Here is a 14435-nt window from a genome sequence, read left to right on the forward strand (position 1 = left end):
GATACAGTTCACGAAAACAGCGCACACTAGGCATGTCAAACACACACACACACTACACATACAGGGGTGGACGCAGCCCCCCACACAAAAAGGATCACACACGAGGAAGACCTAAAAGGGTAACACGCTACACTAAAACATGGACATTAAAACGGTAAATAAAGGCATTAACACACACAAACAACCCCCAGAGTTCTCCCCCGTATCCCAGAATGCATTGTCCCAAAGTCCGTAGCACCAGAGCCCGTCTACGGAGAGCCTTGGCACTTCCTATTAAGCCTCATTGTACCGACATTGGTTGCAGTTCCATTAGAATTCCACTGGGGGTGATCGCGGGCGAGTGCAGGTTGAATGGGGGTCTATGGAGCTAGATGGCTAAATGTATCTCTTTCACCTGCTTGTCGTGGAAGAATCGTAGATTTTATTGTAGTTTATGCAAGTTCAATATAGATTTTAGATCTAAAGTTGAATGAACGAGTACTTATGTCCTTTTCATTTCTTACAGGTTGGGTCGTTGTTGCCCATATCACGCTAGCATTGTGCTAATGAATAACGTCATTGACATATTTGAAAGGCTTTTTAGAAGACTTACGTGACTTCAAAAAATATAACAATCAACAGTGTGTATTTTCTTTGCCTCTCCTAGCGAATGCAACATTCAAATTACTACTCAAAAAATTATATCCAGAGAAAAGTGGATATTGAGGGGTAAAGCTCCATAGACCTCAATGCATTCTGCACTCGCCTGCGAGCGCCCTCAAGTGGAATCTGAGGAGGAACTGCAACCAGTCCAGAAACCGAAAGTAACCAGACAGTGCCAATTCTCTTCCTATTAGACATTCTCTGGTAGCACATAGGACTAGTCCAGCATGCCGACGTTACAGTAAATTTGTTGGGGATGAAGTCGCTAAATATTTTAGAAAAGAAACTGAAAGTTATAGGGCTTACAAGCGTACTATTCCTACAAAACAACTAGATACTAACAATGTAGATAGAGCAAGAACAACTATGTGGTGACACTGTTCCAGTGAGATTTATTTTGGAATTTAAGAAGACACATTTCGCGGAAGCATGCTAAGGAGAGCAAAGAAAAACGTGAGCAATTTGAATAGCCTATGCTTTAAATTAAATTAAATCAATTAGTCAGATCATGATTTAATAAGAAAGAGATAAATGTATTTCCACGTATAGCCCACCCTGTTACCCAACTTCATAGCCAAAGAAATTTTGCAAAATCAATGTATGAACCTTGGTCAGTAAATTACGATAAGAACCATAGTTTCAGAACCAACAGCTGGCATAGAAGAACCAAGAACAACAATAAAAAGTAAACATCTTTAGGAGGCAAACATATCTATAGCTTTGGATTCAAAATCACTTCCTGAACTGAGATATCCACTTAACTGTAATCAGGGAAACAGTATGTGTTTGCGATTTGTTCTGCTATTTTTTTCCTATACACAGACTGTCATAACATCCTTCAAGCAATGCTACAGGATGTCAGTGTTCAAGGGTCTCTAATCATTTACATATACCCAGTCTGCCAGGAAAAGAAACAAAAGAATGAAACGGTTAAATACTGTGTTTAACTTGATGACCCAGAACCATGGATTATACTGCACACTCTTCTTCTCCTCCATAATAATTAAAGCATTGATACTTTCTTTTCTGGTTTCCAAACCACAACTCTATGTCAAATTAAAAGTTTAATTGAGATGTAAAAAGAAGCTTAATATAGTGGTCATATCAACAGGTCTCACAAAACACTGTGGAGCACCACCCGTATTATCCGGTGCAACTTTACTTGACCAAAGCTTGTGCTTAAATCAGGCCTATTTGAGCAGCCTTGACCGCGCCTCTGCTCTGAGAGTGTTCTCTTGGCAGGCTTAGCGTGGATGTCTGTGGCAAACCTAGCCCCGATCGACCTGACTGGCACGGGGAGGTCACGAACCATTGCATGTCAGTGCCCTCGTCTCACAAGCTCTTTCAGCCCTCTCAGTGAGCGAGGAGGAGCACAGGTCCGGGATGCATCATGGCACTACACGGAGACGAGAGGAGGACCAGGTGGGAGATTGTGTGAGGAGATAGGCTGCTGTAGTACCTAAGGGAAGAGTAAGACCAGGAAGCTGCTAATCTTAAGATCTCTATATAAGGGATAGCATCTAGCCCCCGCATACACCATTTGGGGAAAGACAGGCTTACTTGGTCCCAACTGTTCGTGAGGGAGGGGAAGAGCGGAAAGATTTTAAATCTGTGTAATGCACAAAGGCATCCAATCCATTCTTTCTACATTGCCACACACGCTTGAGTGATAACCATGCTAGGCTTCCTGGCAGTTTCCGTCCTTGATGCTCTCTCTCTCTCTGTGTGTGTGTGTGTGTCTGTGTGTGTCTGTGTGTGTGTGTGTGTGTGTGTGTGTGTGTGTGTGTGTGTGTGTGTGTGTGCGTGTGTGTGTGTGTGTGTGTACGCATGCTTTCCCATTTATGTATATATTCACTGATGCATGACTTTGTACACGATGACCAGTGAATTGAGGGCTCAAATCAGACATGATAACATGCCTGTAGGTTCATGAATATTGCATGGAGAAACGCATCAGGCAGTCTTACAACCCTTGTAAAACCCTTGGCTGATAGCTGGTTTGGAGAGCTTGTTTAACTACACATTCTAGGTGCATGGTTTGGGGGTGGCCATAGCAGAAACACACACCAACACATCAGACCTAATTAATCATATTTAGGCTCCAGATTAAAAGTGGTCATTTTTTGTAGTCAGGCTCAAGGATAACTTTATTGTCCCCGAGGGGCCATTTATAGCACAGACAGACCGCAGTTTATTAGTTTAGCAAATAAAGATAAACTTTATTCATTAATGGAGACTCATTGGGCTCACTTCTACTGTAACACACAGGTCTATTGCCCTTTCTCGTGATTACACAGGTCTTCAGCCCCTCAATCACAAACACACACATTGGGGAAAGTGCGACAAAGTGACCTGCTCTGCCCTCGGCTAATAACACCAGTTAGTATCATCTACAGCCAGGTCAGCCTCGTCTCACCTCTCTAAACATCTATCCGCTATCTCAGTCGCAGTGGTCACCTGCTTGTCCACCCCAAGCAGGCCAATAGGATTAGAAGTGGGCAGGCAGACAGACTCCTTTTCACAACACTTTAAGCTATTTATTTTAGCACATTGACCTATTCTGATTTGAGTCATGCCACGACTTGCAATGAGCAGGGGAAACAGAGCGTTGACCAATGCTTGATGAACATAAAGCTGATAGTATACCATCCTCTAGCTTTACAAATTGTGTGGAACAAAACATATGCATGAAACTGGAAACTGAATTTGACATAAAAATAATCTGTGACCTGAATAACTTCTAGGAACATAAAAAGCGGACTATTTCACAAATCCGATTCATCAATATTCATGTACAACTACTGCTATGCAAATATGAGTGGAGTGTGTGACTGGATAAAGCAGCGTAAGACTATTGCAGTTGCAGTCTGGATAGCAGGGGTCTTTACCAGACGGTGCTCACACAAAGGCCTAACAGATAAAGAAGAGAAATATTCAAAGTCAGATAATTATGCAAACTCAGTATATTACTGGAATACTATTACCATGCCATTAGCAATGAAGCTAGAAGCCAATACCTTTTTCAAAATGTACTGATTGCAATTTTGGTGTATGATTGTTGATACTAGTGCTCAACAGCCAATCACAAAGACACCCCTCCATTCCAAGTTCCTAAAGCCACATGGAGATCGTCTGGAACAGTTTATGACTGAGTCAGACTGAGCCAGCATGTTTGTTTGTTCCCATTAGCACGGAGTACTGGGTACAAACACATACACTGAGCAGACCGCTAAAGGACCCATGTGGAGCCCTTAGCTCAAACTGACAGGAAGTGTACTGGATTAGAATCAGAGACTACACCTTCAAATAGCCCATTTGTACTCATGCTCATATTGAGGTGACACCTCCGCACGCTTGCATATTATGAACTGAGGAGTAGAGCTGGCTACCTGTGGCATAATAATGCGCACAGGCACCCGCAGAGGAGGCAAATCAATGCCCTTTCCTACACAGCACGACCCGGCAGCGGGGCCGGGGCCCACACACACAGCCCGTCTGAAGGTGGCTGTCCGCCTCGCCTCGGAGTGGCCGCACGCAGCAGCAGCAGCGGCAGCATGAGGAGGGTTCCAGCTCGGGCTTACATCAGCACGCCGTAAATGGAGGAGCCGTCTAAAAACGGAAGCACTGGTGGTGGTGGGATACTGACACAGTGTACCAGAAAAACAGTAAGGCATTTGGAGCAAGTGTAGGAGTTTTTTCCTCTCTCTTTCTCTCTCTCTCTCTGTCTCTCTCTCTCAGCAGTGACACAGCGAGAGAGCCCCGCAAATCTTACGTAAGAAACCCATGGAGCTTCTGGGAGTCAGAGATACATTATGATGTTGTGTTGTGTGCTGCTGAGTGAAGACTGGGGGTTGGGTTGGTTATATATGCTTCAACATGGCTTAAAATAGAATTAGACATTCAGTATCTTCTCAACACACACACACACACACACACACACACACACACACACACATGCGAGTGACTTAACATGCAAACACAGGTAATGTTACCACACAGAAGTACAGATACTAGTATACTTGTTAAGTATAAATGTTTTAATCGCAAAATAGCCTCAAGTTTGTTACCTCCATTTGACATCACAGAAATACTCACTTGGCTTCACAGTTTCAGAAAAACTACTTATTACGGTGCAGGTGCATGCTTTAGCTTCATTACACATTTTGAATCTGAGGATTTTGTCTGATGAAGATAATCTTAAATTTCACGCTGGATTTAGGAACATTTTGTAGGCTAAAATTAGCCTTGCCAAAACTAACGAAACACCAGAAGCGGTTTTCTTCTTTTCTCCGGATGTTTACTGAGAATATGGAGCGGATTCTTAATCTACCGACATACTGTAATGCTGAATGTATTAAGAGTCACAAGGTATTACAATTGGCAGTTCCATACCGACTGAGCTCTATATTAGGATATATTTGCAACAGCCCACTTATAAGCCTGTAGGTCTAAATTCACAAAAAAAAAAATCACAAATATGCCACAGATATCTGAATATAGGCCACAGTGTTTTCCAATGGACCCATATCACAATTACTGTTAGTCATGTACTAATGCCAAATCATGCTTTTGTTATATTTATCATATTTTTTGCGACAGACATGTCATAGCAAACAGTCTTTTATCACCATCACCTCTGATGAAGAGAAATTGTACCAAGCATGCCAGGTGAACACCTTAAATAGGATTCCCTCACTTTTTGGCCCTTGATTTTACAGTAGAAGTTCCAAGTGAAAATGACCAAGAGCTTCCAAAAATACCTTAAAAAAATTCACACTAGGAATCAAGAGCACTTCCACTAGTCACTTTAGGAAGACACAGCAATAACTGTAAATTAGAGTCTCCCAAAAAGATTTGTCTCGAAAAAGGAAACCCACACATCAGACTCACATTCGACTGCATCTTACACGTGGACCAAAATAGCCTCCTTTGTTGGCTCCTCACATCAAAGCAGAAAATCTAAAAATTCTTGGGTGCAAACAGGGCATAAAACAAAGGCTGCGAGAGAGTACATAAAAACACAAACACTTCCCTTTATCCATTTAGCAATTTTGATTTCCTACAAAGTCTGAGGAGAAAGCAAAAGAAGATATAGCACTATTAACATATCGATCCCACCCAAAACTATTTGTACTGGAGCATCACCAGAGCGTTAAGTAATATGTTTGGAGTCAAAAAGTTGACGGGGGAACACAGAAAAACATGGCAACACTACAACCAGTCAGCCTCCCAGTCAGGCTAAAACCGGACATAAGAGAGGCCAGGCTTTACATGGGACTGCTGAAATATTAACCATCATGCATCTCAGCACAGCACAGATAACACCTACAGCTCACAGGGCACAGGAGCAAGCTGTGCCCACCCCCCCCCCCACACACACACACACACACACACACACACACACACACAAAGCCGTGATAAAACTAAATCTCCTCCAACGAGTCGGCCCACTGTCATCTATCGGTGTCGCCGAAGGCATATGATAATGAGCCTCAACCGGGGAGAGTCAACCCCTCTGGGCTTCAGTAACCCCTCAAAAACACAGGCAGGCACACAGGAGACACACAGGCCTCCTCCTCCCACTCCCCCTCACACACCTGCAATACACTGAGATACAGCATGACCTCATACATGGCGTTGGAACGTCACCAACTTCCTCTCATTTTCACCTCTGCCAGGGGAGTGATGTTTTCAGAGTAGTTTGTTTGCTTGTTTGTTTTGTTTGTCAGTTACGATGCAAAAATTACCAGCCCAATTTTCAAGACTGGTGTAGTAATGTGGTGTGCGCCAAGAGAGAACCCATTACATTTTGGAGCGGATCTGAATGAAGAGGCAGATCCAGGAATTTAGTTTCACTTTCTATAACACTGCAAGGTGGGGCTGGGTATTTGGCCTTGGCTGATGTCTGGTTATTTACTGTGACAGACAAGCAGACCCATCAGCAATGCTAGCAGTTTTCTGAGACCATTGGGCTATTGGGACAAAGTGAGACGTCTAAAACCACACTCTTTTGAGGTCTAGTTAAAGACTGTACGGCTAACACCACCTGGCCAGATGTACAGAAGCTCTAACAGCTGCCTCTCAGCAGACCATGACAGGGACCATGAGTGGGCTGACAATCATATGAGCAACGATGAGTGGAAACTACCACTAAGTGCATGAAACAAAGTGACTGAGTCACATTTGAGTCAAAAGTGAGCCAAACGTTGGCAAAAGTGAGCCTGATGGTTAGACAATAACCACACTACACACGCTGGGAAATAAATGACTATAGTACACATCATTCTGAAACTGCATCGAGCACCATGACATCACTCGGAATTCATTATCCAGACGACGGACCATTACAGCCAACATAAATCTCAGCCGAGCATCCCCAACACGTTTAACAAGGCATGCAAATCGCCATGAATATTTCAGCATGCTTTTAAGGCAGCAATCAGCACAATGAGTGGACCAGAACGTTGTCAACCATGACGTAATATCCCTCTTCTGGGAACAAGTGTATCAAATAAGGGTGTAACACGGAGCAAAGGGAGGAGAAAGAAAGTCAACGCACTACTCTGTAGGATCTCTCCTTTACGGGGAAGAGGAGCAGCTTTCGAGCATTTCAAAAGCATGAGCAGAAGAATGACTACAGATGCCATGTCCAATGGGGGATTCAGTTTTGGAAAAGTTAGCTGATATTTGAGCTTAACAGCCAATCGAATCACACCCCTCACTGCTATGCTCCTGAGGCACCATGTTGCTTGGCTTGGACTGTTTATAGCTCGGCCCAAGACAGTCTCTGTGTGTTTGCCAGGTCTATGTATGAACACCGGAATTATTTGGGGCGCAAACAAACACACAGAAACACACAGCTAGAAGACCAAAGGAGCAACTAAAAGTTGTCAATGTGGGATTGGAATAGGCACCCTATTCTAACAGACACCCATGGTCTTCAATCACCTATTACTAGACACTGCTATAGCTTCAATAACATTTAAATATGAGAAAAAGCTTCCACAAAACACCCATTCTTTAAAAAGTGTGTGTGTGTGTGTGTGTACACTGACTCAACACACAGCATCGAAAACAATTGTTCTAGAACAGTGTTTCTCAAAGTGTGGTCCGGGGACCACTGGTGTTCCGCAAGCTATCCCAAGTGGTCCGTGAGCATATTATTTTTATTGGTAAAAAATAATATAGATGAGTTGTTTGCAATATTGAACCAACTTGTATGTAAATCCAAATGGTTCTGCAACACTGTCTATGTAAGACATGCCAGTTTAAATCATATGAATCCTCTGACACAATAAGTAAAGTGCAAAGACAATAAGCAAGGTGTTCAGTGAGTAGGCCTATTGTGTAAGCTAATATACTGTTGAAGTAGGTCTAATCTTTTTTTTTTTTTTTAAGCTAGGTTTCTTTTTTATTGGTTAAGTGGTCCTTCGTCTGAAAAAGTTTGAGAAACACTGTTCTAGAACAAAACTAATCCCCCAGCACACAATAAATGATTGTGAACCCAAGGTCCCCCAACAGTGAGACAGTGCTTTTCCAAACAGTCTCTCAGCTCAGTGACTAGCCTTTGGCTCCACATCAATTATAACAGCGCAGGGCTTTCAAAGAGTCTCATTATCAGCTGCAGCGGTCTGAAGTTTTCCGGCAAGTTCTGACACGACATCTCAACGGACACAGCCGCAGAGGGGGTTAAGCCCCCTTTACAGCCCGCTCGGCTGAAATAGATCACAGAGACGCAGACTGATACTGACGGATGCACACAACTTATACACACAAGGGGAAGGGGGGTATAGAAAGCACACATTAGGCCCCAGCAGTGGCGCGACTGGCTGGGGCACCTGCACCGTATGCCGGCGACCCGGGTTCGATTCCCGCCCCGTGGTCCTTTCCGGATCCCACCCCGACTCTCTCTCCCACTCACTTCCTGTCAATCTCCACTATCCTATCTAATTAAAGGCATAAAAAGCCCAAAAAATATACTTAAAAAAAAAAGAAAGAAAGCACACAATAAAAAGCAATGCATGTAATTACTTTTCAAAGAAAGGCATTTCATTTCCCATTTAAACGTAACGACAAGACGGCGGGGGGGGGGGGGACAATGTACATGGATGGAGGATGAGTGTTGGTGATTCACAGACACATCCTTCAGACACGGAATGGAAGACATGCAGAGACACCACTGGAACGGACAGGGAGAGACGGGGTTCTTCCCTCACGCTCTCTCTCTCACTCCTTCTCATGGCCCCGCTCACACATACAGCCCCACTCTCTCCATTCCCTCTCTCGCAAACACACACACACACACACACAGACACACACAGACACACACTCTGTTCCTTACCTTAGTTGTGACAATACACAGACAATCCATTCTGGGCAGAAAAAAAAAGCTCAACCGATTCTTGTATTCATCACCACCAAATTAACAAGACAAGGGAGGATGGAGAGGTGTGTGGGGGGGGGGGGGGAGAAGAGGAGGATGGGGAGTAGTAAGCCACCACGGAAGAAAGGCACACAGACAAGCTAGTGGATACAGCCCCCCTCTGAGAAACAGGAGTGCTCCTCCTCAGCACCACAGCCTCGCATGTTTCTCTTCCTGCTCCTGTTCCTTAGCACGATCTCAAAGTCCAGCACACTCACACACATCTCCCAGCGCAGAACTGAACGGCTCTGGCTGGGTTAGGACTGGGCTGCTTTTATGCCAGAGCATTCCTTCCTTCCTCGCTCCTCTCCGCTCCTCTCCTCTCGTCTCCTCTCTCGTCTCTTTTCTCTCTCTCTCTCTCTCTCTCTCTCTCTCTCTCTCTCTCTCCCGTGCGCACGAGCGAGCGACTGCACAGAGTGGCGGGGGGAAGAGAGATGCACTAGTGATGCTGAACAGCTGAAATGGGCGGCTGAGCGGAAAGAATCAGGGTCTCTCTGACCAGCCTCACTCTCAGACGCCACACAACACAGCCATGGTCGCAATGCTGATGCCTCAGACTGCTAATAAAGCTCTTTAATAAAGTGTGTGTGGGGGCGTAGGGGTGTGGGGGTGTGAGTGTGGGTGTATGTGTGGGTGTGATCATTTCAGACTTTGCTGACATACACAGGATCTACATTTTCAACAAACAAATTAGTTTTTCTCTGGGTATAAAATAGATATATTTGACACACAAATAAAGTCAGCTAAAGACTGACTTTATATATGACGTGAAACTGACTTAATATCTCAGGTACCTTTGTGCCCTTGCGATATTTAGTGAGTTTTAAGTGTGTACAGATTAACTTCTTAAAACAAAGTTATTTATTCTGATAATTCACCCAATCAAAAAAATTAGGTGATATTGCAAAAACTATACATTTATAGTGCTAATTGCAACCAAGGATTCATTTCATTTCAAGAGGGGAAGAATGGGTCAGGATTAAAAGGATTGAAGGGATAAGGACCCAAACTAGTCATAATAGACATACATGGCTCTTTCCAAATGATACTAATTATCCAAGTGCACCATTCTTACACTAGTGATGGTCTTCACCGTTTCCTGAACTGCAGTTGTGAGAGAAATCGATGGTGATTTGATTCCTCCCACAGAGAGAAAGAGTCAGTGTGTGAGAGAGTGAGTAAGAAAGAGAGTCAGAGAGCAAAAGTGAGAAAGAGAATAGAGAGTAAGAGGGAGAGAGAGAGAGAGTCAGAGCAAGAATGAGAGAGAGAGAGAGAGTTAGAGCATGAGAGAACGAGAGAGACTCAGAGCAAGAATGAGAGAGAGAGAGAGTTAGAGCGTGAGAGAACGAGAGAGAAAGAGAGAGAGAGAGTTAGAGCGTGAGAGAGAGAGAGCGAGAGAGAGAAAGAGAGAGAGAGAGAGCGTGCCAGAGCCCCTCCCAGCCGCGTGCAGAGCTGTGGCTGCTGCTGCAGAGCTGGACTCTGGGGCTCTGTGTGTGAATCATACTGAGGTGGGCTCAACCTACTGCTACCGCTGCTGCTGCTGCTGCTGCTTCAGCCCCATTCACACGCACACATGACTCAAGACCAATACAAACAGCAGCACGGGTGATGGAATGAGACTGGTTTTCAAACGTACAATAGCAGTAAGATATAACACCCGATTAATTAGCTGAAAGTAATCAAATAAATACGGGGGGGGGGGGGGGGTTGGGGACAGCATGTACCAGCCAGTTAGAATGTATGTACACACACACACACACACCCCTCATCTCACCTCACCACATCTCATCTCATCTCATCTCAGCCCCAAAAGTTGCAAATCATTTGGTCATTTAGCCACACTGAAGCAAACAAAACATAATTGGAAATCACTGGTCAAGAGCCAGGTGCTTGCACGCAGCTGCCATTTCAGGGAGAAGGCTACTTCCAGGTCACTCAGTGGGACACCCCCATGGACACCTGGCCAACAAGCATCTGTCTGGTCAGAGCTACTTAATCAAGGAACACAGCATTCTACTAAATCACTGATGGACAAGAAAAAGAAAAAGAAATGAAAGGGAAGAACCTTTGTCAAAAAGCAATATACAATAGGATACAATATAAAGCTGTTTTTTTATGAGGTATTATGATTTAACTGTATTGTTTAATTAACTGATGTGAAATTGTCTAATATCCAGGGAAGGGCTTTCAAGAATCATATACTGTAGCTCAAACTATTTCAAGTAAATGAAACGTTAAATAAAATGTTAACAAAATTGTACATGTACAAGACCTGCTACAAACTGCAACAATTAAATCTATCTAGATAATGTATTATCAGAATAATAAATAAATAAACAAATAAATAAATAAATAACACAATATGGCCCAGCACAGGGATATGTTGATAAATACACACTGACAAAATTCAGCAGGAGGGTACTACTGCCTATTACATTAGAAAGCATGTCAGTTCCTTCCATCTATCTATACCCATTCAATATTCCTGCTTATAGAATTGTATACAAAGCCAACATATCCTAGTCCAAAAATGAATTCAGCCGTCATGTCACATCAGAGCAACAGTTGCATCTTCCCTCAAAGCTATGTACTCACACACACACTCCAACACACCACATGCCATAACAGCAGTCACCTAAATGATCTCCGGTGCGACGGCACTGAATTCCTTACTGCATTAACATTCTCCCTGTTGTTTGCCCCAGCCGTGTGTTTACCCTACCTTCTGTCTGTACAGCACCACGTCGTCAAGCCGCACTTCTTCACACAACAGCACTTTTATTACAGCTTTCATCTGTGTACATGACGGGAGCGCCGCACTAGGACTTCTGTGCGACGACATGAGGAACCGGCTAAGCTATCCAACAGATGGATCTCAGAGCGGCTTTCCGTGATCACATTATGGAGCCAGAATGCTTTAACTTCCTTTGCACTGCCCTTTCTTTTAAGCAGTGGAAAAGTTACGGGTTCCAATAAGATGGTATTCACAGCGAGATCAACGTAGACCACCTAAATCATCAACTGTAGACTCATCCACACAAGTGGTTACGCATTTCTTAGAAAATAACATTGAATGATGATCTTACCCTCTTTCCATCAATGGAATAATGGCAATGGCATTATTAACACTATTTTCTGGGACACATGAAAACAATTCTACACATACTTTTATATTGTTAATTATTCAAACAGAGTTTTACAGTGCTCTGTAAGGTAAAATAAAGCCTTTAGTAGACTCATTTGTGAAAATACCCACAATTCATAAATACCCACAATTCAAACAAGCACTGCCCCAAAAAGAACTACACAGCCTATTTATTATGCAGTGCAGTGACTATAGTTCTGGACGAAAGAAAAACACTACCACCAAACAATATGCATAATTCAGTATGCCTACACATATTGGCATACTTGCTGTGTGTGCGTGTGTGTGTGTATGTGTGTGTGTGTGTGTGTGTGTGTGTGTGTGTAGTATTTATGCACTCTGTGACTTGTGGCCCTCTGGCCTTATGAAGAAATTTCAGTTTAACTGACTGCTTTCATTGTTTCATTAAATATCTGCACGCTATATGAAAGCATAACATTCCGTCCAACCATTACTTGCCTATTGCGTTCCACATTTGCCTCAAACATAAAAAAAACTAAACCTAATGGCCTATTGGTCAAAGGTTCATAAAACAAAGTCATGCTTTGACATTAACATGTACATTGTACATAACATGTCTTGTCTGTTTGGACAGATGTTTGTCTCATACCAGTCAAATGTAACGTTTGACCTGTTCTTGGAAGGCAAATAACAAAGTCGGCCTAGAAGACTTCATTTGATCAACCTTAAAGGTTGTATCAGCGATAGTGGGGATACGTCACTTCTGTTGATGTTCAAACAAAACAGAGCTAGCTCGCTACTCCCTCCCCCTCCCTCCCGTGCAATTAAAACTCTCCTAAACGTGCATTTTGTCGGTTATTGGTTGAAACACTTTGTTTTGCTTTTGAGGGGTTGCCAACCCTTGTTGGTAGCAATTGTTTTTGTGTACAGATCTCGGAGCCTAGGCTGCCTACAGAGACAAGGTTTTTTGACGGCCTGCTTATGGGGCAGGCAGCTAGCGGATCGTTAGGAAAGATTAGATGAATGTGATCATTTATGTTTGGGTCTTTTTTGGGCTTGAAATCGCTTATACAACCTTTAAGCACAGATGCATGTATTCTCCATACTAGATGTCATTATCCTGACAAAAATATTCATCAATATCATCTTACAGTCAAACCTTGCCAATTTTGCACTGTACAATACTAGTGTACTTTTCAACTCATCACCTAATTTTGTGCAATTGTTTTAAAGTAAGAAAACGTATTAAACTTGCTTTGTGAGTTGTGATATGCAAGGTAATGCATACCATTTGGACAAGTGTAATTGATGGTGTCACCTATGCTCTATTAGTTTTCCTTGAACACAAAGCCAATACATATGATCAAGCTTGCTGTATACCAATCAACTACTTTAGGATATAATACTGTTTGACGGCAATGGAAGTTGATTGTCTTTATATTTCTACTGGATAGAAAGCAGCCTCAGTGCATGCCCAAGGGGGAAGTAACAGTACTGCAGCTTAGCTTGGCTTAGCGTGGCTGCAGACCCACTGCAGCAGAACAATGAGCTGCCCAACTCTCATTTCATGACACTGGCCCGGTCCCACTCTTATGATCCTGAACCAATAAAGCGCTTGCTCCCATTGTAGGTGCTGCCATGCTAAATCCTCTTTGCCCTGAAGCTACTACAACTGCTCCATCAAACAAGGCCATCATCCATGGATAAAACATAAATCTACTATAATATATGTTATATTAAAACATTTGTTAAGCACCTGCTCAAAAGAAATACTTTTTATAGTTTGAGGTCAGCCCAATATACAGTATGACGCAATAAGTAATATGCAATGTGTAATGTTATTTCAAGCAACTATTTGTAGTAATATTTGCATTATCAAGTGAGTATCAAGCACAATCGAGTATCAATGATTATTTGCAGGCTAATATGATATGAATTTGAGGAAAAAAGTTTTTTTTCAAGGTTTTTCCTCCTCAAACCCTGTAAACCAAACTATATTCCCAGCCTACTGCACACAGCTCATTAGTTTCCCTGGAGTCTGAGAGTAAATGTCTGGCTGGTGTGTGTTTGTGTGTGTGTGCGTGCGTATGTGTGTGTGTGAGAGAAAGAGAGAGAGAGAGAGAATCACTAAAGGTGTCGGTGAGCTGACTGTGTGGGCGACTGCTGGCAATTACTGCTGATCCCGCCACCTTCCCCATCGCGAGGAGAGCAGGGGAGCGGAAACACATCTCCCAAAAAGCTCAACTGCAGCTCACACACACCGGC

At 43.2% G+C, this 14435-nt stretch overlaps 1 protein-coding gene across 20 annotated transcripts in view; it reads right to left on the bottom strand.

The window, feature by feature from the left end:
* dlg2 (discs, large homolog 2 (Drosophila)) overlaps positions 1-14435 on the bottom strand; it is a 180592-nt gene that overhangs the window by 146189 nt on the left and 19968 nt on the right. Inside the window, exon 1 of one of the 20 annotated variants that reach the window (XM_042092790.1) lies at positions 8984-9360. The exons of the other annotated variants lie outside the window; for them this stretch is intronic. Within the exon in view, the coding sequence (XP_041948724.1) occupies positions 8984-9013 (30 nt within the window). The 5' untranslated portion in view covers positions 9014-9360. Of the gene's footprint in view, positions 1-8983; positions 9361-14435 lie in introns of those variants that run through there. 20 annotated transcript variants of the gene reach the window in all.

The sequence above is a fragment of the Alosa sapidissima genome, chromosome 5, assembly GCF_018492685.1.
Source record: "Alosa sapidissima isolate fAloSap1 chromosome 5, fAloSap1.pri, whole genome shotgun sequence".
NCBI lineage: Eukaryota > Metazoa > Chordata > Actinopteri > Clupeiformes > Clupeidae > Alosa > Alosa sapidissima.